At 35.2% G+C, this 22051-nt stretch overlaps 2 protein-coding genes across 3 annotated transcripts in view; one reads left to right on the top strand and one right to left on the bottom strand.

The window, feature by feature from the left end:
• The window catches only part of CENPP (centromere protein P), a 242351-nt gene that overhangs the window by 158495 nt on the left and 61805 nt on the right, over nucleotides 1–22051 (bottom strand). The window lies entirely within an intron of this gene.
• OGN (osteoglycin) lies at nucleotides 3804–21144 on the top strand. Its single transcript, XM_060102402.1, has 7 exons — nucleotides 3804–3935; nucleotides 4959–5207; nucleotides 6603–6699; nucleotides 12523–12681; nucleotides 14717–14919; nucleotides 17173–17268; nucleotides 18076–21144. Exons 2-7 carry the CDS (start codon nucleotides 5034–5036, stop codon nucleotides 18244–18246), a joined length of 900 nt encoding a protein of 299 aa, XP_059958385.1. The 5' UTR covers nucleotides 3804–3935; nucleotides 4959–5033; the 3' UTR covers nucleotides 18247–21144.

Here is a 22051-nt window from a genome sequence, read left to right as displayed (position 1 = left end):
AATATTACCTGAAAACTATACATTTTTACTTTATTCCTCAAGTTGGAACCACTAACCCAAAATGCAGATGTATGCATATCACGTAACATACTAAACCAATTGCATGGGGAAAAAACAGAAGAAATAAACCTGTCTCTTCTGTATACTTTTACTGTAGCAAAGGATTCATATGACCCACAGAAAGCTAGAACTAAAACCCCAACTTCCTGATTCCAAATCCATCTTTTTCTAAATCTTAGAAATAAAGAATAACAGCAGCTAGAAACAAAATTAAATCATAACTGCTAAAAATCCAAAGTTTCTTACATGTTCCAATTTCCTAAATAAGTATAACCTGGTATGCCTAGCAAGTAAATAACACGACATTTATGGATATGTCCATCCTTGCATGTTTAGGTTGCAAATTTATTATACGTAGACTTATGTACTACTCAGAAAAATTAAAATCACAAATACGATACATTTTTAACATTAACCCTTCTTTATATTGAGTCATAATTCCCCTCCCTTTAAACTTAAGCCTTTAGTCCGGTAAGTACTTGGGTTCGCATCTTTATCTCATTTGACCAAACAACTAGGCTTCAGGCATAAGCAGAGATTTGAGATGGAGATTCAAATCATAGACTTCCCATAAAATCCTAGAATGTTCATTAGAAACAAGTCAGAGGTCATTCCCACACTGAAGGGGAGATGACTACAGAAGGCAAAATTCTGGGACACCTTCAAAGATATAAAACCCTATAAAGATACCAAGGATAATGTGGCAGGGTCACCAAAAAGAACTCCACAGAGATAACCCTCTCAATTTTGGATAAATGCCTGCTTTTGAGCCTTAGCTTTCATCTTTTATTACTGTTCAGTGAAAGCTAAATAGCTTTCTACTAGGACACAATAGTTCTTTCTGGAGTAGAAAACAACCTAACTTTGAAACATATTTTATACTGGAAACTATGTAGTAAAGAATTTGACCCCAAAGAGGGGTTTGGGCTTTGCTGTCAGCTTCTAGGAGGTAATCTCTATCTTTGTTTAGAATGGGGGTTTACACATCTAATCTTAGGGTGGGACGGGCCATACCAAACAGACTTAGGTTGGCCATGCCAGAAAGACAACCATGTGATTTAGGATGTGTCATATAGTATCAGTCAACCTGGGGGCAGAGTTCAACCATGTGAGATACTCAATTGATCATGCACATGTAATGAAGCCCCAGTAAAAACTGAACTGTGAGCCTCAGTAGTGCTTTCCTGGTTGGCAATACCCATATTCCTTGTCATACATCAATGCCGGGTGGGTAACGCATCCTGAGAACAATGGAAGCTCTGCACTTGGAACCCTCATAGACTCTGTCCAATGCGTCTCTTCCTCTGGCTGATGTTTATGTGTATCCTTTCCCTGTGATAAGCCAAAACCATGAATAGAATGGTTTTCAGTGAGTTCCATGAGTCCTAGAAAATTAGCAAATGTGAGGGTAGTTTGGGGAACCCCCCAAACTTTCAGTTGGTATAAGAAATGAGGATGGTTTTGGAGACTGTGCTCTCAAACTTTAAAGTTTGGCTAACTGTGGGTGGGAACATACATATTTTCCAGTGTAATTCTGAATATTTCTAGAATCTTACCTTGTGTAGTCATCTCCCCTTCAAGTGTGGATATGACCTCTGACTTGCTTCTAACCAACACAATATTGCAAAGAGATGGCATATATATGATTATGGGTGCACAACTGCTACAAAGGAACTGTGAGATAATAAATGTGTGTTATTTTAGACCATTAAACTTGTAATAAATAACCAATAAAATAGATAAGTAGTGATATTCTTCAGAAATGCAACATTAGAGGGATACTTCTAAAATGAAAATAGAATCATGTCACTCACTGGCTTAAAAATCTCTCAGTGGGGGCTTCCCTGGTGGCGCAGTGGTTGAGAGTCCGCCTGACAATGCAGGGGACACGGGTTCGTGCCCCAGTCCGGGAAGATCCCACATGCTGCAGAGCAGCTGGGCCCGTGAGCCATGGCCGTTAAGCCTGCGCGTCCGGAGCCTGTGCTCCGCAACGGGAGAGGCCACAACAGTGAGAGGCCCACATACCGCAAAAAAAAAAAAAAAAAAAATCTCTCAGTGGTCTCTCACTGGCTACAAATAAAACTCAAACACCTCAGCAAGGTATAAAAGACTCTCCTTAATCTGACCTCTAGTCCCCTGTCTCATCTCTTAACATGCGCCACCCCCCCCCCACCTCTTCTCTCTCTCCCTCCAAGCTCCAGCCATATACAACTAATTATCCATTTCCTTAATGATCTACCCTCCCCACCTGTGTGCTGCTTCCATTCCTAGAGCACTTCTCCCTCGGCCTGCCCCCCGCCCCCGCCCCTCATTTTCTCTAGAGAAGTCAGTATGGTGCAGTCTCTGTGGCTTCACCCTCTCCCAGGCCACTGCAGAACTCTGTGCACATTTCTGTGTAGCAGGTCTCTCACTGTGCATTCTGTTGCCTGTTTGTTGCCCTTCTTGCTAACTTACAAACCCTTCCTTTTTGGGGAGAGAAAATGAACTTTGCTTGTCTGAGTTTATTTTTCTGTAGTACTGGCAGAGAAGTGGCACTCAATAAACTTCTACTAAATGAATGAATGCCAATAAAACTATATTTACTGGTCATAGTTTTTCAAGAAAAAAATGTTATATCCACAAAATAATTTTCATTACTACAAAGTGTCAAACTGTGTATACCATTAGTAAACTATGAATCTCTAAGATTCTCTAAATCTATTTAACATCTATCCAGTTCATTTCTCAACATCCCATTAAACCTGCCACACAAGAGAAAACAAATCAATATCTGATGTTTCATTATTAGATATTTTCAAAGACTTTAAAGCCATAAAATTGACAATTTATATCAACCAAAACCAGAGAATATCACAACTAAATTTAAAATAATTCACATTCAAATAAAAACATGAGTATTCAAGTCTTAGTTTATCCAAGCTTTAATTCGAAAAACTCTAAAGCCAATTTTGAATAGAAAACAGAACAAATTAGTATTCTTTCATTTTCTACTTTTTAATAACGTATTTATCCATATCCATATTTATTGAATTTTTAGCTTAGAGGAAAAAGAAATGTTACCTTGACTGCTAAAAGTACCAAAGAGCGATAAAATTAAAACAAATCTTTAAAGATGTTCACATAGTTATCTAAATCCCACTTCAACTTAAAAAAATCAAATTTAATATTAAAATAATTAAAGCAGCTTCCTTCATTTAGCAAACAAAAATATATTTTACTAAAAACCCCCAAATTATAAATAAAATTTATTTTTAAAAAGCTAATTCTGACACTTGAGTTTTTGTTATATGTAACAAAATAAAGGGGGAGAGGGACCCCAAATGACTAAACTAAAAAATAATTTGTGCTAAAACTAATTTCTACACTGGAAACTTTTTGGCTATATACTAATTAAAGTACTAGAACAATATTTTTACTCTTCATAAAATTAAGAGCATAGATTATGCTTTAGTTTGGTGTTTTATTTCATTCAAAAAACAGATGTTTTATCTCCTGGGAAAGCACTAAAATGAAAAGCATGATTTTTAAACTATGTCATCTTCATAAACTAATATTCACAAAAACATGAGTATTTATTACACAAGGTAAAAATAACAAAATTATGGTAATCAGTAGAAGCAATCTGAGTACAGCAGTTACAAACATTTTAAGCACAGTTCTCTAGTACAACACACTACATTTCACCCTAGAGAAAGAATGCTGGCAAAGATCTCTACCACATGGAAACTGCTTTTAAAGCTGTTGGGCCCTGAAATTCTATTCAGCAGTTTGAAATCAATCCACAGCTTTTCTCATTCACCCTCCCACTTGGGGCTAATGCAAGCCATGACCATCTACTGAGGAAAACCACAAAAAACTTCAAAACAGCTACAACGGTAGGCTCTTTTTTCACATATTATTTTAAATATCGTTTGTTAAAATGTGACATCTAACAATCTTAGTAAATGTAAAGGCCATCTTTAATTTTTTTATGTTTCAGTTACTTTGAACAATTATTTTTTAACAAGCACTTAAGTATATCATTGCATAACTTTAATGTCCATGCAGGCAAGAACAAGGTGCTGCAAAAGTCACAAAACCATGTTATTCTTAATTTTCAACCATTGATTTTTGACAAACTGGTATCGACAATGCAGCACCAGCAACTATGAGTGATTCTGTCTGAAGTTACTTATGAAAAAGTGTAAAATGTGCACCACCAGATAAAATCCAGCAGTGAGCCTAAAAGAATCTTTCCCATTTCATTCCCTCTAAATCTTTGATTAAAGTTCTATATTTTTTCTAGTCTGCAATACTATTTTTGCATTTTTCATAGTTTAAATTTTAAAAGAAATGCCATTAACTAAAAGAAATGATATCTATAAAAATTACAAAACTAAGAAAATTTAAATTATGGCTTTTCCCATATTCTGTACCACCTAAAAAAGTGTTAATGACTACTTTTCATAATGTTAAATTTAAAATTTAAATTTTAAAACTGCTCCTGGAACTTGTTTCTGCTCATACCAATACAAATCAAGAGTTCGTATAAAGGAGCAAAGTTGAAATATGATATTTTTTAACTCACATGAGACAGGATCATGGGACTTCATTTTAACTGTTTATATTACAGGTATCCTAAGAAGACTTCAATTACAAACAAGTACCTTTGTTCAAGGCACCTAATTATTAAAAAACTGAAATTATCAACATTGCTTGGATTTTTGATAGAAAAGGAACTAAAACTATTTTCTGAAACTATTTTTCAGAATGTGGCTGATACATAAAAACTTTTAGCATCTAATTAAAGATCACTAAGGGTTAAATACTTGTTCTCTGGTCCCTAACTGCGTATAACCTGCCAAAAAGTCCTCTAAGCTTTTAAATATTGCTTCAATGGTCTGCGTTTTTATTTCCAGGGAAAAAGAGAGTATTGTCCCACAGTCAGCAGGCCACTAGCTTATTAACTTCCAGTCACTTTCATTTTTGCCAAAATGAAGACTCTGCAATCTACACTTCTCCTGTTCCTGTTTGTGCCTCTGATAAAGCCAGCACCACCATCTCAGCAGGATTCACGCATTATCTATGATTATGGAACAGATAATTTTGAAGAAAGCTTATTTAGCCGAGATTATGAGGATAAATCCCTGGATGGAAAAAGTATTAAGGTATTTTATTTCTACTCTAAATTTAATTTCTAAAATAGTCGCCCATTTAAATGTATGTTTTTGTTTTTTCTGAATGTGTCTGATAAGGTAAGAGGAAAGGAAAAGCACATTAAATGCTTCAAAATAATTCAAAATAACTGTCTTAAGATGATATTTTTAAAGTATGCATGCTTCCCAAATTAATACATAGAATCCATGATAACCAAACAGTATCTATAGCAACGAAAACATAAGATTTAAGGAAAACTAAAATTTAAAACATAAAATTTAAGGAAAATTAAAATTTAAGATGATCTCTGACCAGTTGAGATTTATATGTTAAGTAATATTACATAATGTCCTATATATGCATATTAAAATAAAATAGGAGAAATGTGTATTAGGAGAAATAAAAGTGAATCACCAGCTTAAGGTTTATTGTTTTAGGAAGTGGTTCAAGGAAATAAAGAGTACTGCTTATTTTGTATCTACAGCATTTCACAATAATTCACATATGTCAACTACACAGTATCAAAAAATGAAAACTACTTAATATTGCTTAATTTTTAATCGGTTTTAACAATTCAGACTCCATCACTTTACCAAGTAACGGTAACTGTCATTGTCTACAGGGATGACTTTCACACATCTTCATATTCGACTTGTATGGGGGCTAAGTAATTACTTGTGGTTTTACTGGCACACAGAAATGAACACTGGGAAAGGAAAAGGTTAATACAGCACATAAGCATCTGTTGCCTGCCTACCGTGTGTCTGTCTGTCTGTCTGTCTCTCTCTCTCTCTCTCTCTCACACACACACACACAAATGGAAAATGAGCAATGCAGCCAAATATATAACAATGTTGATTGCTTCAAAAGTTCTCCACTATAAACAAGATGACAAAGATTTTAAGAGCGAACAGTTATAACTGCTTCTTTCTTTTTTTTTAGTACAGATGAGCAAATGTTAACAGTACAATTTCTTTCAATGGAGTTGGTTAATATGCTAGTATTATTATTATCACATATATATAATATAGGTATATATAGTTATAGCTTAGGGGAAAAAAAGGCCCACTATAACAACAAGTTGTTGGCTCACATGGCTGATTTGAATCTATCAATCAGTTTAAAGAATACTTTCAAAAATCTCCTGATCCCTAAAAAGTAGTAAATAAAAAGTTCTCTGTTTCTTCTCTTTACATTGCTTTAGGAGTCTCTCTATCTTAATATAAATGCAGGGACCAAGATATTGTGAAGTGGAGTAGAATTCAACGACATTTAATAGACAAATGGAAAGGGGAGAGGCTGTTCAACCAGAACACTTACGGGAGAATGTTGTCTGTAATCCCTCAGTTTTACAGTCCAAATTGGTCTTTGTCACACCTGATAATAAATGATTATTTTTTCAATAGGAAAAAGAAACTATGATAATAATACCCGATGAGAAAGGTTTTCAATTACAAAAAGATGAGAGTATAAAACCATTACCCCCCAAGAAAGAAAATGATGGTAAGTATGAATACTCTATCATCAAATTTTTTTAAAGGAGCTTTAAAAAATAGCTTATAATGGAACTTTATTCCTTATAGTAATCAAAAATTGCATCAGGATATAGTAGATCCAGACAGTGGAATTTTATCTCTAATGATAAAGTCAAACAGGTATACTGTGAGTTTTCATCATTTGCCATCCCACGTTATGAGTGAGAAATGTGGAATAGGAACATTCAAGAACAAAGTTTAGTCTAAGTTTAGCCTCTACAAAGTGTGTGCTTCTGTCTATATAAAATCAGTTCAAGAAATACTTGTTAAACACCAATTATTTTCAAATATTATGTAGCCTGAGGATAAAGTAAATAAAATATAATTCTTGCCTTTAAGAAACTCAAGGAAGAGAGACATAGTTATATACATAAATAATTATAATGTACATTTCAATTAAAACAATAGAAAACTTATAAAATAACAAATTACAAAGTCCTACTTATTAGTTTCTATTTGGTTTATCCTTGCTCTATCACAGAACATTACTTCACATGACAATATGAAAAAAAAATCACACACTAATCTCTATATTGCTACAAAAAAATTAAAATGGGCAAAACCAGAAAATATATCTTAAGAAATCTGAGAAGTATCATAGTGAAAGTAGACTTGAAGAAATGGAAAGACATTCTTTGCTCTTGAATAGGATGATTTAATATCACAAAGATGTCAGTTCTCCCTAAATTTACAACAATGAACTTCTTTAAAGAGCTGGTAAGGCTGATCCTCAAGTTCAGAAGGAAAATCAAACCTGCATGAGATCACCTATCAGAACATGCTTTAAAGCCTGCATACTTAAAATAAGTGTAATACTGGTGCATGAATGAAAGTCCACAGACAAAAAGAAATACATGTAGAAATTTAGTAAATAATAAAGGTAACATCTTTAATCACTGAAGCAAAGATGATATTTTAAAAAACTGGGGCTGGGACAACTAAGTAGTCAACTGACAAGGGATACAATTAGATCCCTATCTTACACAGAAAAACTCCAAATAAATTGGGGTCTAAATGCAAAAAGTGAAACCATACAAATAGTAGAAGATAACCTGGGTGTGGGGTATCTCAAAATCCAGAGACGATAATAGAAAAGATCAATAAATTTGACTCCATAAATGAAACTTGTGCATGTCAAAAACCATCATAAACGAAGCCAAAGGCAACTGAAAACTGAGAAAAATATTTGTAATATATATCACTGATAAAGAGTTAATATCTCTAATTTCTAAAGAACAAGCAAAAATCCAGGAAAAAGAAACTGATCAAAAATCCACTGGAAAAATGGACAAAAGATATGAACATACAATTCACAAAATGATATAAGAATGGCCCTTAAACACATAATAGGTGCTCAATCTCACATGTAAGTTTAAATTATGCTGAGATAAAATTTTTTAACCTATCTGACAAATATATTAATATATTCCATTGGCAAAACAGTAGGGTATCAGACACTGACATACGTTGCTGGTGGTAATACAAACTGGTAGAAAGGACAGGAATTTGGTAATATCTAATGAAACCTAATACGCATTTACTCTGTGACACAGCAATTGACTTCTAGGAATTCACCCTAAAGATATACCTCCAGGGCTTCCCTGGTGGCGCAGTGGTTGAGAGTCCGCCTGCCGATGCAGGGGACACGGGTTCGTGCCCCGATCCCGGAAGATCCCACATGCCGCGGAGCGGCTGGGCCCGCGAGCCATGGCCGCGGAGCCTGTGTGTCCGGAGCCTGTGCTCCGCAACGGGAGAGGCCACAGCAGTGAGAGGCCCGCGTACAGCAAAAAAAAAAAAAAAAAAAAAGATATACCTCCAAAAGTAAGAAAACACATATGTAAAATCTCTGAAGCATTGCTTGCATATGCAAAATACTGGAAACAATCTAGTTATCCATACATTGAAGAGTGGTTGAATAAAGTATGGTACATCCACCCAGGGGAATACTATGCAGTTGTAAAAGTGAATGAGGATGATCTCTATAACTAATATGGAGTGATTTTCAGAAGAGATTATGTGAAAAAAAAATGCAATAGAGTATCTACAGTATGCTGTCTTTCACCTAAGAATGAAGGGGGGCTTCCCTGGTGGCGCAGTGGTTAATAGTCCGCCTGCCAATGCAGGGGACACAGGTTCGTGCCCCGGCCCAGGAAGATCCCACATGCCGCAGAGCGGCTGGGCCCGTGAGCCATGGCTGCTGGGCCTGCGCGTCCGGAGCCTGTGCTCTGCAACGGGAGAGGCCACAACAGTGAGAGGCCCATGTACCGCAAAAAAAAAAAAAAAAAAGAATGAAGGGGATGTAAGAGAATATACATACATCAGCCCACTTTGTGAAAAGAAATTCAAGAAGAGTAATTAAAAAACTGAGACTAGTTACCTATGGGTTACAGATGGGACTAGGGGTAGAAAGGAGGGGGAGATGGTAACTAGGGGTACTGGGGGAAGGTGCTAAAACTTCTTGGAGTATACACTTGTTGTGTAGATTTGATTTTAGAATAACGTTATATTCACATAAGCAAACAAACAAATATATTTATAAATAAAACCAACTAGAATAAGATAAAAAGAAGCCAAACTGGCAAACAAACAGAAAAATAGAAACTTAATTACATTTCAAATCAATAACATAACACACTACAAGGGGAAAAATCTAATCGAAGTAACCCTTAAACACAGTATTTTGACTGTATACTTTCAGGCTAAAGACAAAATAAAATAGGCAAATACTAAATTCTAGTGGGTAGGTTTGTCTTCCATAGTATTATAGGTTAGCAATAATGAGACTACTTAATGTGTGTTCTGGGACTGAGTAAAGTAAATGCACAGTGGATCACAAGAGCCAGGTTTCTCATTGTCAGAGAAGGGTGTTACAAATATGGTAAGGGGGAAGGCTAAAATGAACACTGTTGAGATGGAGTGGAATGAAAGATATCAGGATCAACTCCTGGTTTGTACACAGAGATACAGAAATAGATATATACATGTTTGCCTCCCTGTATGAGTGTGTATGTGAAAATATGCATATGATGTGTTTATGTTTTCATATGAGCATATGGCATGTATTATATACATGTATATATGTATGTCTGCATGTGTGTACTTGTGTATTATTATGTCCATGTCCATATACATATACTTGTGTGTATGTATGTGTATTATATATGAAGAGAGCGCCAAATAAAAAAACATATATTTCCCAGGCCTCTTTGCTGAAAAAGCCCAGAAGCAATGAGATCCCAGTAGCAATGAGCACATCCACACCCAAATGTTGGTTTCTAAATACCATTCTCCACTAAAAGGGCCAGTACTCCTTGAAATAATAGCTGATTTCAGGCCTGGGGCAAGGAAAGGGCAAGATTGGTCTGGGACATCTTAGCATGCCAGAAAATAAGTAAGTTCTCAAAGAACAGTGGGGACATTTAATTTTTAAAATTAATCAAAATATAAAAAATACATAGGTATAAATGTGTAAAAGATGTACAAGACCTGCTCATTGAAATCCAGACAATATAAAGGGATCAACTGTTATTCATTAAAATTAAAAATGTTTGCTCTTCTTTTTTTTTTTTCTGGCCCCACCATGCGGGATGTGGAATCTTAAGTTCCCCAACCAGGGATGGAACATGCACCCCCTCCAGTGGAAGCGTGGAATCTTAACCACTGGACTTCTGGGGAAGGCCCCAAATGTTTGCTCTTCAAAAGACATTGATAAGGAAATAAAAAAACAAGCCACAGACTGGAGGAAAATATTTGCAAAACATAAATCTGACAAATGATTTATATCTACAGAATATACTTTTATAATTCAAAAATAATAATACAAAAACGTATTTAAAAAAACAGGCAAAAGATATGAATAGACACTTCACCACAAAAAAATATGTGGATGGCAAATAAGTATATAAAAAGATGCTTAGCACATTAGTCATTAGGAAAATGTAAATTAGAACACGCGATACCACAACAAACCTTACTTGAAAGGCTAAAATAAAAAAGTCCAACCATAGATACCAAATGTTGACAAGAATGTGGAGCAACTGGAACTTTCACACACTGCTAATGAGAATGTAAAATGGCACAACCACTTTGGAAAACAGTTTAGGACATTCTTCAAAAGGTAAAATACATACGTATAATAAGACCCAGCCATTCTACTCTTAGGTATTTATCCAAGAAAAATGAAAGCATTAAGTCCATACATAAATGTTCATGGCAGCTTTCTTTGAAACAGCAAAAAACTGGAAACAACACAAGTGTCCGTAAGAGATGACAGTAAAAATTGTGTTTATTGAGACAATGGAATAAATTGGAATGAACTCAGTAATAAATAAGAATACATACAAAATTATTTTGAGAAATAATTATGCAGAGTGAAAGAAGCCAGACAAAAGAGTGTATACTGCATGATTCTTTTGATATAAAAGTTTCAAAAATGCAAACTAACATATAATGACAGAAAGGAGATTAGTGGTTGCTGGGAGGGAGAAATTACCAAAGGGCACGAGGAAACTTTGGAGTGATGGATATGTTAATTATCTTGATTGTGGTGGTGGTTTCATGGGCATATACACATGTCCAAACTTATAAATTATACAAATTAAATATGTGCAACTTACTGTATATCATGGAACCATAAAAAGGCTGTGGGAGGATAAACAGAGCTTAAGAGTTCTCACTGACTAATCTGTGACAATGTGATTATCAAAATAAATAAGACAGTAACGTATTAACGTATTATGGGATACATTACCCATGGGATGAGGAATTCATAAGTTCATACTGACAGAAATAAACAAATAAGAAGGGAATGTTCCACCTTATATCAGAATGCCAACTAACAAATGTAGAAGAAATGATGGAATTAGCAAATAATTGGCAATTATCCTAGTGATAAATGATTCAAGTAAGAATCTTCAACAGATGATAAAACTAGAGGGTGAAAGTTTGATGACAAACCTGATGTTTAGAATCTCAAAGTACTCCTCTAGAAGGTACAAATTACAAAGTGAAAAACAGTAATTTTACAGAGTGAGAACCATGGCAGATACTAACTGAACCAAGTGACCAAAGACAGCATCATAAGGAATGAGACAGATACATAACACTAAGGATGTAACATTATTTCCATGGTATTCCTGCCAAAAAATGAGGAACCTCATATAAACCCTAATTGAAAGATATTCTGCAAAATAAATGCCCTGAAAATAAAAGTTTCAAAAAATTCAAAAAATTCAAAAACAGTAAAAGGTATGAAAAACAAAGACTAAGGAACTGTTGCAGGTTGAAGGAGATGAAAGATGCATGACAAGTAAATGTAATGAATGACGTAGGGTACAACAGGGATTCTAACAGTACCCATGATGACTCTAATTTTTAGGTTAATAGTTTGCTTATTTAACTAAGTGGTTCCTAAACTCATTAGAAATGTGTTTGCACCACTCCAAGTGATAAATCAAGCTTATATTTACCTTAAGTCCTGCTTTATGATTTTTGATACTCCAATGAAGAAATGTAAATGTCAATCAATTCAGCAATTAAATGATCACTGCTAAAACAGATAGGAGAATAAAAGAGATTGTGGATTACAGAATTTAAAATAGAATTCTGGTGAGTTATCAGATACAATATAGATTACTAGCTATCATGGCCATAACGTCTTTCCTGTTATCACACATAATTCTGTAAAGGATCTTTTCAAATTGGTAATAACATTCATGATAGCAAGGATTTTAACACTAGAGGTCAAATATTTTTAAACTACTGATTTTTATGATTTTGTTTCCCAATTTAGAAATGCCCACATGCCTGCTATGTGTTTGTTTAAGTGGCTCTGTATACTGTGAAGAAGTTGACATTGATGCTGTACCACCCTTGCCAAAGGAATCAGCCTATCTTTATGCACGATTCAACAAAATTAAAAAGTTGACTGCCAAAGATTTTGCAGACATACGTAAGTTAATTTTAAATAAGATATTAGTGTTAACTCGTGTTAGTATTTAACTCATATAAACACAAGTTTCTAGGTACCTGTGGCCTACCACATGTACCGTAGTGACTGTTGAGGTATTTTAAGTATCCACCACACTTCACAAAAATCCACTGGTTTACTGGTGAATCTCCTTTCCATTCAGATGTTCCCTGTCATCTTTCTTTACTGGTGACTTCGGAGTCTATGTTAGTGGCCCATCTAACATATGGGCAACTATATCTTCTCAACCCCAATATTTCAAGATCCATTTGCCTCAGTCAGTCAGCAATACAAATATAATCAGGATATTTCTCCAATGACAATGTTTTATTTTCTACCTTCACTATAAAAACATAGAAACTGCTTTTTCTTACTTTAACTCATGGTTCTTAAATCTGGCTGCATATTAAAGTATTTTGATACCAGGTCCTAGTCCCCAGAGATTCTAATTTAGGTCTCTAAATTTAGAGGCCCAGGTGTTGTCATTACCACCAAACTCTTACCACCACAACCAAACTCTTCAGATGACTCTAATACGGAACTAATGCTGAGAGCAGTGCCATTTAACTCCTTCCCAGGTCATTAAAAATCCTGGACTTCTGGTGTCCAATCAAAGCTTACAACAGCTGCCAGGAGGGTGTTGCCATGAGCACACCAAAATCCCCTACTTCTGCAGTATGAAGTCCAAGTCTGGATCACTAATCCCTCATAAATTTTCTAGATTCCAATGCTGTCAAGGGCTTCTGAAGAAAGTCACATCAAGAAATGCACACTGGCCCTGCTACACATTTACAAGATTAGCCATAACTGAATTCATGCTGTCACCAGTAGCTCCCAACTGACTGAACACAGTTGTTCCTCTTTTGTGGATTCCATGTTTTCAAACTCGCCTACTTGATAAAATTTATTTGTAACCCAAAACATCAATACTTCTGGCACTTTCATGGTCATTCGTAGACATGTGCACAGTGGCAAAAAACATGAGCCATCCAGGATAGGCTGAATGAGATGCTTGGCCTTTTGTTTCAGCTTTTATACTGTAAACAAGTATCCTGTTTACAGTCTACTTAGTGCCACATTTTTGTGCTTTTTGCTGTTTAAAATGCTCCCTAAGTATAGTGCTAAAATGTTGTCTAGTGTTCCTAACTGCAAGAAGGCTGTGATGTGCCTTACAGAGAAAACACATGTTAGGTAATCTTTATTTAAGTGTGAGTTACAGTGCTGATTGGCTGTGAGTTCAATGTTAATGTATCAACAATATATACTAAGTAAGATGCCTTTAAAAAGAAACACGCATAAAATTTTCTACTGACTGGTTGATGAAAATGTGTGATGAGAGGCTCTAACCCTGTATATTCCCTATGAGCAATGGTTCCATATTCACTAATTCAGCTTTTACATTGACTTTATAGACATGACCACCTTGAATAGTGAGAAGGGACCCTACTTTCTAATCATCCCAGATGGACAAAAGTGATGCACACATAAATACACACATTGAATTTCTCTATCTCTCAGTATGCACCACGGTAACAAATTAGGGAGCGTTTTTGCCTTTATTGTTGTCAAGCAATAAGGCATGGAGAGATTAAGATAAGATATCCACAGTCACAATACAACAGGCTGGCAAAAAATCCAAAAATATTTACATGATTTTATTCAATCAGTAATGCTTACTTTCCATAATTTGCAACAAAGAGTTTCTTCCAAACTACTTGAGCATACTGAGAATTCAAACAAAAAAGGATGGAAGGACTCTATTAACTTTAAGTTCCCTTCCAAACCTGAGATTTAGAACTTCAGTGAGAAAGACCATCAGTGTCAAGCATAGAGTAGATGCTCAGTGTTCAACAAAACTTACTGAGCTACTAATTGTAGACACTCTGCTAGGCACTAAAAATAAAAGACGTTTGAATGACCTGATAAACAAATGCTTTTCCTCAGTCCAGACAATTAAGAATTTAACTTCATATATTTTTTTAAATTTTTCTTATTTTTTGTATATTTTTCCTTCAAGCTAACTTAAGGCGACTTGATTTTACGGGAAATTTGATTGAAGATATAGAAGATGGTACTTTTTCAAAACTTTCACTGTTAGAAGAACTTACACTAGCTGAAAATCAACTACTGAAACTTCCAGTTCTCCCTCCAAAGCTTACTTTATTTAATGCAAAATACAACAAAATCAAGAGTAGAGGAATCAAAGCAAATACTTTCAAAGTAAGTATTTTATAGTATGACTGAGCACAATATAAAAATATCGGTTATACAGCCAATAATAACATGATAAAAGAAAAGGAAACTATGGTCTAGAATTTTGTTTTAAAACTATTTTAATGTAATAAATGAAGATATTATTTACATGATAAATAGTGATACTACTAGGCTTATTCAGTCTAGCTTATGCCTGTACCTCACTTAAAATACCTTTATCTTGTTTCATGGGACTACCTGGTGTCACATCTTTTTCCCTTGTTCACACAGCAATATTTATTTATACAGACAAGGTTCGCACCCTCATGGCACCAACAGTCTGCAAAACCTCAAAATGGGAGTGTTCCTGTGTTTCTTTTTTCCTTACAATATTAGTAATTTACAAACACCAGAAAAAATCATGTTCTAAAGTAAACACTGAATTTTATTTTTAATACTTAAAAGTATTAGACCATAGACTTCTGTAGGTAGACATTCTTTTGAATTCCATGATGGCACCTAATACAAAATTCTGTATGTAGTAAAAATTACATATATTTCTTAATTTAGTAATTCAAGAAAATAAATGCACATGAAAAGGGCAAGGTGATTTACTCTGATTTAGATAGCCAGGTTGTCTCAAAATGCAGAGTCTACAGGGAAGTAACCTCAGCCCAGGACTTCAATAGCTCTTATGTACTCATTCCCAGTCCTGGAAGAAACCCCAGATAAAAGGATGAGACAATCACGCTACTGTTGGCAACAGAAGACCTCATTCAAAAGGAAGGTTTGTAGCTCCTTATGACAACTCCTAGCAGTTCCTCAGAAGTTAAGGGACTCTTAGGGGACTTTTAAAAAAACTGGACTCACTTTAAAAACAAAAAAATGCTTGTAATTTGAAGATATGCAATTTGAGCAGGTAAACCTTTGAATAACTGGCATGTTAAAGACCTACAGGAGTAGGGACTTCCCTGGTGGCGCAGTGGTTAAGAATTCATCTGCCAATGCAGGGGACACGGGTTTGAGCCCTGGTCCGGGAAGATCCCACATGCTGTGGAGCAACTAAGCCCATGAGCCACAACTACTGAGCCTGCATTCTAGAGCCAGTGAGCCACAACTGCTGAAGCCCGTACTCTAGAAGAAAAGCCACCACAATGAGAAGCCCGCGCACTGCAACGAAGAGTAGCCCCTGCTTGCTGCAACTAGAAGACCACGCGCAGCAACAAAGACCCAATGCAGCCAAAAATAAATAAATAAATAAATTTATAAAACAAAACAAAACAAACAAAAAAGACCTACAGGAGCTAATCAACATTTCACAAAAGGAATGTTTGAATATTTTGGATTTTACACGTGGATTACAGAAGGGATTCATGACAAGTTGGCATGAAAATGATAAACTCAGCTATTTTCTAGTTTTGCTTAATGCCCTAGGCTGCCAAAGCCACTGGTAAAATCAGGTTACTCTAAACCATGTTAAAGAGGCCCACTGGGGAAGACAGGAGCTTGGTGCCCATATGGTGAATTGTAGGATGCTTAAGAAAGGATTAAAATAACAGCAAATTAATTCTAAAAAAAAAAAAATTACCAAATTCTGTCACAGGATGCATATCAAAGGTAAGGTAAAAGATTATTGTCAGGGGAAACTACATCCTGAAATCATATTATAAAATTATACACAATAATGGATTACTGATCATGAAGAGTAATCCAATGTAGAGTCCTTGGGGTGTAAAAAAGTCATACTTAGCTATGTATTTAATAAACTGCTTTGGGAGACATCTTACTAACAAGCATACACATCTCTTAGGAATATTCATTTTACTACAAATTGGTGGAGCTGAAATGGAAAGTTCTGAAGGTTCAAGAGAGGTTATGGCAGTACCAGGATGCAAATATAATCCTGCATAAGAATTAACCTTATTACCTGCTCCCAAGAGAAATTTAAAGGGCCCCAGAAATTGGCATGCGGGCTGAGGCTGAATATGATGGTATTCAGAAGTGAGATGAGTGGACAGAAATGTGGGGATGCATCAGGGCTCTACTGCCCTTCGTAAAGGACCAAATATACTACTTGTAAAACCAAAAACACCAAACAACAACAAAACAAACAAAGAAATTCCACCAAACCTAAAACTTCCATACCAATGATTAGTAGTATTGATATGTGTCTATACTATATCTATGTATTTATACATATATGTGTGTATATAGCTTGAATCATGTGAAGAAATGCAATGAGCTCAATAACACTTAAGCAAAAGCACCTTTTCCTTACAGAAATTGAATAAGCTCTCCTTCCTCTACTTGGACCACAATGCCCTGGAATCTGTGCCTCTTAATTTACCAGAAAGTCTGCGTGTAATTCATCTTCAGGTATGATTGCTCCTTTCACATTATCTGACTTTAATTCAAATTATTATGGGTCAATCTTATGATTCATTAGGAAGCTCACTTATTTACACGTAAATTTTGCCCATCAAAAGTATTAATATTTAGCCAAATGCTCTCTCCTGCCCAGAAGCCCTGGTTCTATCCAGAGCACAACCAAAGGACCAATAACACTAGGTTGGAGGTCTGCTTTTATAGTAGGATTTGTCTCCAGGTGTGCACTTGGCATCTCCTAGTTAATCTGACACGTGGATTTGAACTTAGGGGACACTAAGACCTGTGGTTTATGTTTCCTTCTCCAAATAGCAGTAAACACTTGTTTTTGGAGACTTCCCAGCTGACTTTATTGTCCAACATCAACTTAGGGTAATAGAAAAGTGAAAAGGGAATAAGAATAAACTAAAAGTGGTCTTTTACCATCACAAGAATTCCCATTTTTTCTTTTTATTTCTTTAAAGTATATTTAAGGAAACAGTACCCATTTTGAGTTGACACTCTAGAATAGGATACTTTATCCAGTTATTATCATCTTATTTATACTCAGAAATTTGTTATATGGGTTTTGCTCTTAGAAATAGCCAGTAGTCTGTTCTTCCAAAGTAATACTGTAGACTTTAAAAAGGGAGGCTCCGATTGCTCAGCAAGGGTTTTTATTACCATGAAGATATATACACAGTATGTACAATATTTTAAAAATCACTTTTTAGATAAAATATTCTGTGAGATCTCATTACACAACATACAAAAGGATGATTTCGGGTGTCTAAACAATTTTTCCCTTTTATTTTCTAGTTTAACAACATAACTTCAATTACAGATGATACCTTCTGCAAGGCTAATGACACCAGTTATATTCGGGACCGCATTGAAGAGATACGCTTGGAGGGCAATCCCATCATCCTGGGAAAACATCCCAACAGTTTCATCTGCTTAAAAAGATTGCCTATAGGGTCATACATTTAACCACTATCAATGCAGCACATAAGCTGAAGTACACACATACTTATAATCTGTCTCAACAATGTCTAAAGGAGCTTAAGTATTTAATATTAATTTTGTATCCCACTATGAAGGAACTTATGTTTTAAGCAAGGATGTTCAAAAAAACTTACATATAACAACGAACAAAAAGTAAGAGTGAATCTCTAAGTTCAAAACAAAGTAATGTGAAAATATTTGAACAGCATTACAAAATCCCTGCAGTTTATACTAGAGTACCATTTAAAAGGTATGTTTTTATATAAATACCCAAATTTAAGACGTATTACGAAGTGAAAGGATAAGTCCAAGAAACTTTCAACTGTTTGTCTTTCCTGGCTTCTACCGGATCCCTAAAGCAAGCATTTAAGGCATATGTTCCAAACACTTTGAAAAGCTAAATATTTCCAGGGACCTCTCACTTTTCTTTTATCATTCATACATTATTCATTATGAAGTAGGAACTCTGTTTTCTTTCTATTAAGGCAGCTATTATATTTTTACTTAGCCTCAGAAATAGGAATATAGTCTCATACCTAGGCAAAACTTTCCAAATAAAGCATAATTTTACTCTATGATAAAGAGCTAATATAGTAATGCTCAGTTATTCTGCTTTGTGATCACACAATTAAAGGCTTTAGTAAAATAGTACAAAATTTTCTTTAATCTAAATATTAACATTCTAAGTCCACCATAAAACATTTTAGGAAGCCAAGCACATCAAAATCAGTATGCTTATAAGAAAAACCTGAAAGTCCATCCTGTTTCTCAGAACAGCCATAAAATTCTCCACTGTAAAGGCTTTCAATTATGATATATACTGCAAAATATTTTCTTTTTATACTATAGGAATGATAATCTCATCAATAAATCTATCCAAATGTAAGACATGAAAACAAAGTGAATTCTGTGGTGTTACTACTACACACCACCTTCCCACCCACCCATACACATCCATGTTCTTGAGAACAGACCACACATTCACAAGAAAGCATCTCAGCCACATTTTCTAGAGACCCATGATTAACTGGTATGTTTAAAGATGAGAATTCATCTTCAATCTAATAGTGATGATGAAGTTCCTAAAGTTACTTTCCTCTTACGCAAACCCCACTCAGAAGTCTTAGTTTCCACACTGCTTTGGGGTTGCATATAAAATGATCAGTGCTTTAGACACAAGAGTCTGAACTGTGTATATAAAAATTGCCGACATTGTTTCCAACATAAATTATGCATTAGAATCAAGTTGGTCTCTGTATACTTTCCCAGAACAAACACTATTGGTGGTTTTTCATTTGCTTCTGTTTTTTCCATATGTAGAATGACCTCCTGTTTTTCAATTTTCCCATTTGTCAAGGTTGACCCCAAGATGAAATTTTTTCACTAAAACAGCTGTGATCTCTTAATGCCACAACGATTACTGCTACAACACTAACGCGTTCACTGATTTTATTGTGGTAACTGGCAACAATAACTATTATACGGCTTTCTCATTTTGTATGCGAGCCTCATTTCTCTGTGACTGAAAGTTCCCTGAGCACACTGAACACATCCAATATTCCCTTTATACATTCAAAGTGCTAGTATAATAGTGAGCACATCTAAATTGAGTATATAGTAAATAGTGCAAAATAAAATCCATTTAAACAGAAGGGCTCTGTTTTATTTGGAAAAATAGAATATTTAAACTATCACAATCTTGAATAAATCAATAGAAATAAATTATAACTTTATCTGGAAAAACAAACTTAATAAAGGATTGCTGAGTGGTGGAACCAACACTGGGGAAACGGGTCAGTAGAGACTTCCTTCCCATTTTCAGATGTCAGAATAATAATGTATTCCTATGTTCTTTATATTACTAAACTTAAAGGGGAAAAGCACCATAAAATTACTCTCAAATTTTAGAGAATTTAAAAGCCAGTGGTTTATATAAAATAGGAATTAGGAAAGAGCACTGGTTTAAAAGTCTGAATTATGGAATTATCTTAAAAAATAGTTTTGAGACTTCTAGATAAGAAGATATGAACCTAGGTACCCGACAACCTTATATACACCTTTAAGTCACAAATAAAATAATGAAGTAAAATATATGCCGATCCCCATTATCTTAAATAGATATTGCTTCATTCTTGACACTGATAATGAAACAGAGGATTAAAATTAAAAATATTTTACCCTTACAAACATTCCTGAAAGAAGCTAAAGAAGATATGCATAAATGGGAAGACATCTTGTGTTCATGAATGGAAGACTGAATAGTTAATATGTTAGCACTACCCAAAACAACTTCAAAATGATAGGAACAGAGTAAAGGGACAAAGCAGGTGATTAAACAGTTAATCCCACTAGGGGATTGTAAGGAAAAGTATGGGAGACCCCTGTAAGTTAATGATTGCTCAAGAAAGCAGGTTTGCTTAACCACAAAACCAAGCATGCCTGCTTAGCAACAAAACCATGCAACAGAAACATAAGACATGCCCCCAAACAATAAACAATGGTGGCATGAGACCCACATCCTGCCCAGTGAGCTCAGTAAGTTAATGACCCCTAGGACATGCTCTCTGCACACATAAAAAACAATAATTTATGGAAAGGTGACATTTCAAGGTGAAAGACCCTCATTGTATGGAGACCTGAAATAATGTTTCCATAGCGCCATGACAGTCCTGGCTTGACCACATAGGGACAAGAAAACTCCCCTGTCCAACCTGGAGGAGGAGTTGATGGAAGCGTGACATCTACTCAAGAATGAGGAAGAAGGTGGTCTTTTCCTCCTCCCCACTTTTCCTGTGATTATAAAACTGTAGCCAACTAAGTTCTCAGGGCGCATCACCCGCTACCCCACCTGCTTTTAAGCCTCACAAGCATCCTATTCTAATAAATCACTTCTTATCTATCACTTTGTCTCTTGCTGAATTTTTTCCACGATGAGATATAAAGGACTGGAGCTCCTTGGAACCCTCCGAAACACCACCTAGTGGTTTCAAAAGCAATCCCTATCAAACTCCCAACGACATTTTTTGAAGAACTGGAAAAACCCACCAAAATTCATATGGAATCTCAAGGGACTCCAAACACCAAAAAGAAATTTGAAAGGAAGAACAAAATTGGAGGATTCACACTTCCTCATTTCAAAATGTAACTACAAAGCTACAGTAAACAAAAGTGTGATACTGGCATAAGGACAGACGTACAGACCAATGGAATAGAATAATGAATCCAGAAACAAACCTTTGTATATATAGTCAAATGATTTTTGACAAAGGTGTCAAGACCACTCAATGAGGAAAGGACAGTCTCTTCAGCAAGCAATGCTAGGAAAACTGGATATCCACATGTATAAGAATGAAGTTGGACTGCTGGCTTAAAGAATATATAAAAATTAACTCAAACTGGATTAAACACCTAAACTTAAGAGCTAAACTATAAAACTCTCAGGAAAAAATAAAGAGAAAATTCTTTATGATGTTGAATTTGGCAATGATTTCCTGGATATGACACCAAAAGCACAGGCTACAAAAGAAAAGAAAATAAATTGGACTTCATCAAAATTAAAAATTTCTATGCATCAAAGGACACTATTGAGAGAATGAAGGAATGGCAAATTAGTGTTTAATGGGACAGATTTTTACTGGTGATGGTTGCACAACAATGTGATGTTTCTTTCCATTCTAGTAACCTTGTCACCAGCAAAGGACCTGCTCAAAGAAGCACTTTATCCTCTACAGGAAAAACACACCAATTATACTTCTACACTTGCCTTAAAAGCACCTAGAGGAAAATCAGT

Source organism: Mesoplodon densirostris, chromosome 6 (genome assembly GCF_025265405.1).
Source record: "Mesoplodon densirostris isolate mMesDen1 chromosome 6, mMesDen1 primary haplotype, whole genome shotgun sequence".
Lineage (NCBI taxonomy): Eukaryota > Metazoa > Chordata > Mammalia > Artiodactyla > Ziphiidae > Mesoplodon > Mesoplodon densirostris.
The sequence above is the reverse complement of the archived record's forward strand: the minus strand, read 5'-3'. Positions and strand labels throughout refer to the sequence as shown.

Coding starts and splice junctions, on each gene's coding strand:
- OGN (XM_060102402.1), top strand. CDS start 5,034: ATGAAGACTCTGCAATCTACACTTCTCCTGTTCCTGTTTGTGCCTCTG. Junction 12,682..14,716: donor CAAAGATTTTGCAGACATAC/GTAAGTTAATTT, acceptor TTTTCCTTCAAG/CTAACTTAAGGCGACTTGAT. Junction 14,920..17,172: donor TCAAAGCAAATACTTTCAAA/GTAAGTATTTTA, acceptor TTTTCCTTACAG/AAATTGAATAAGCTCTCCTT.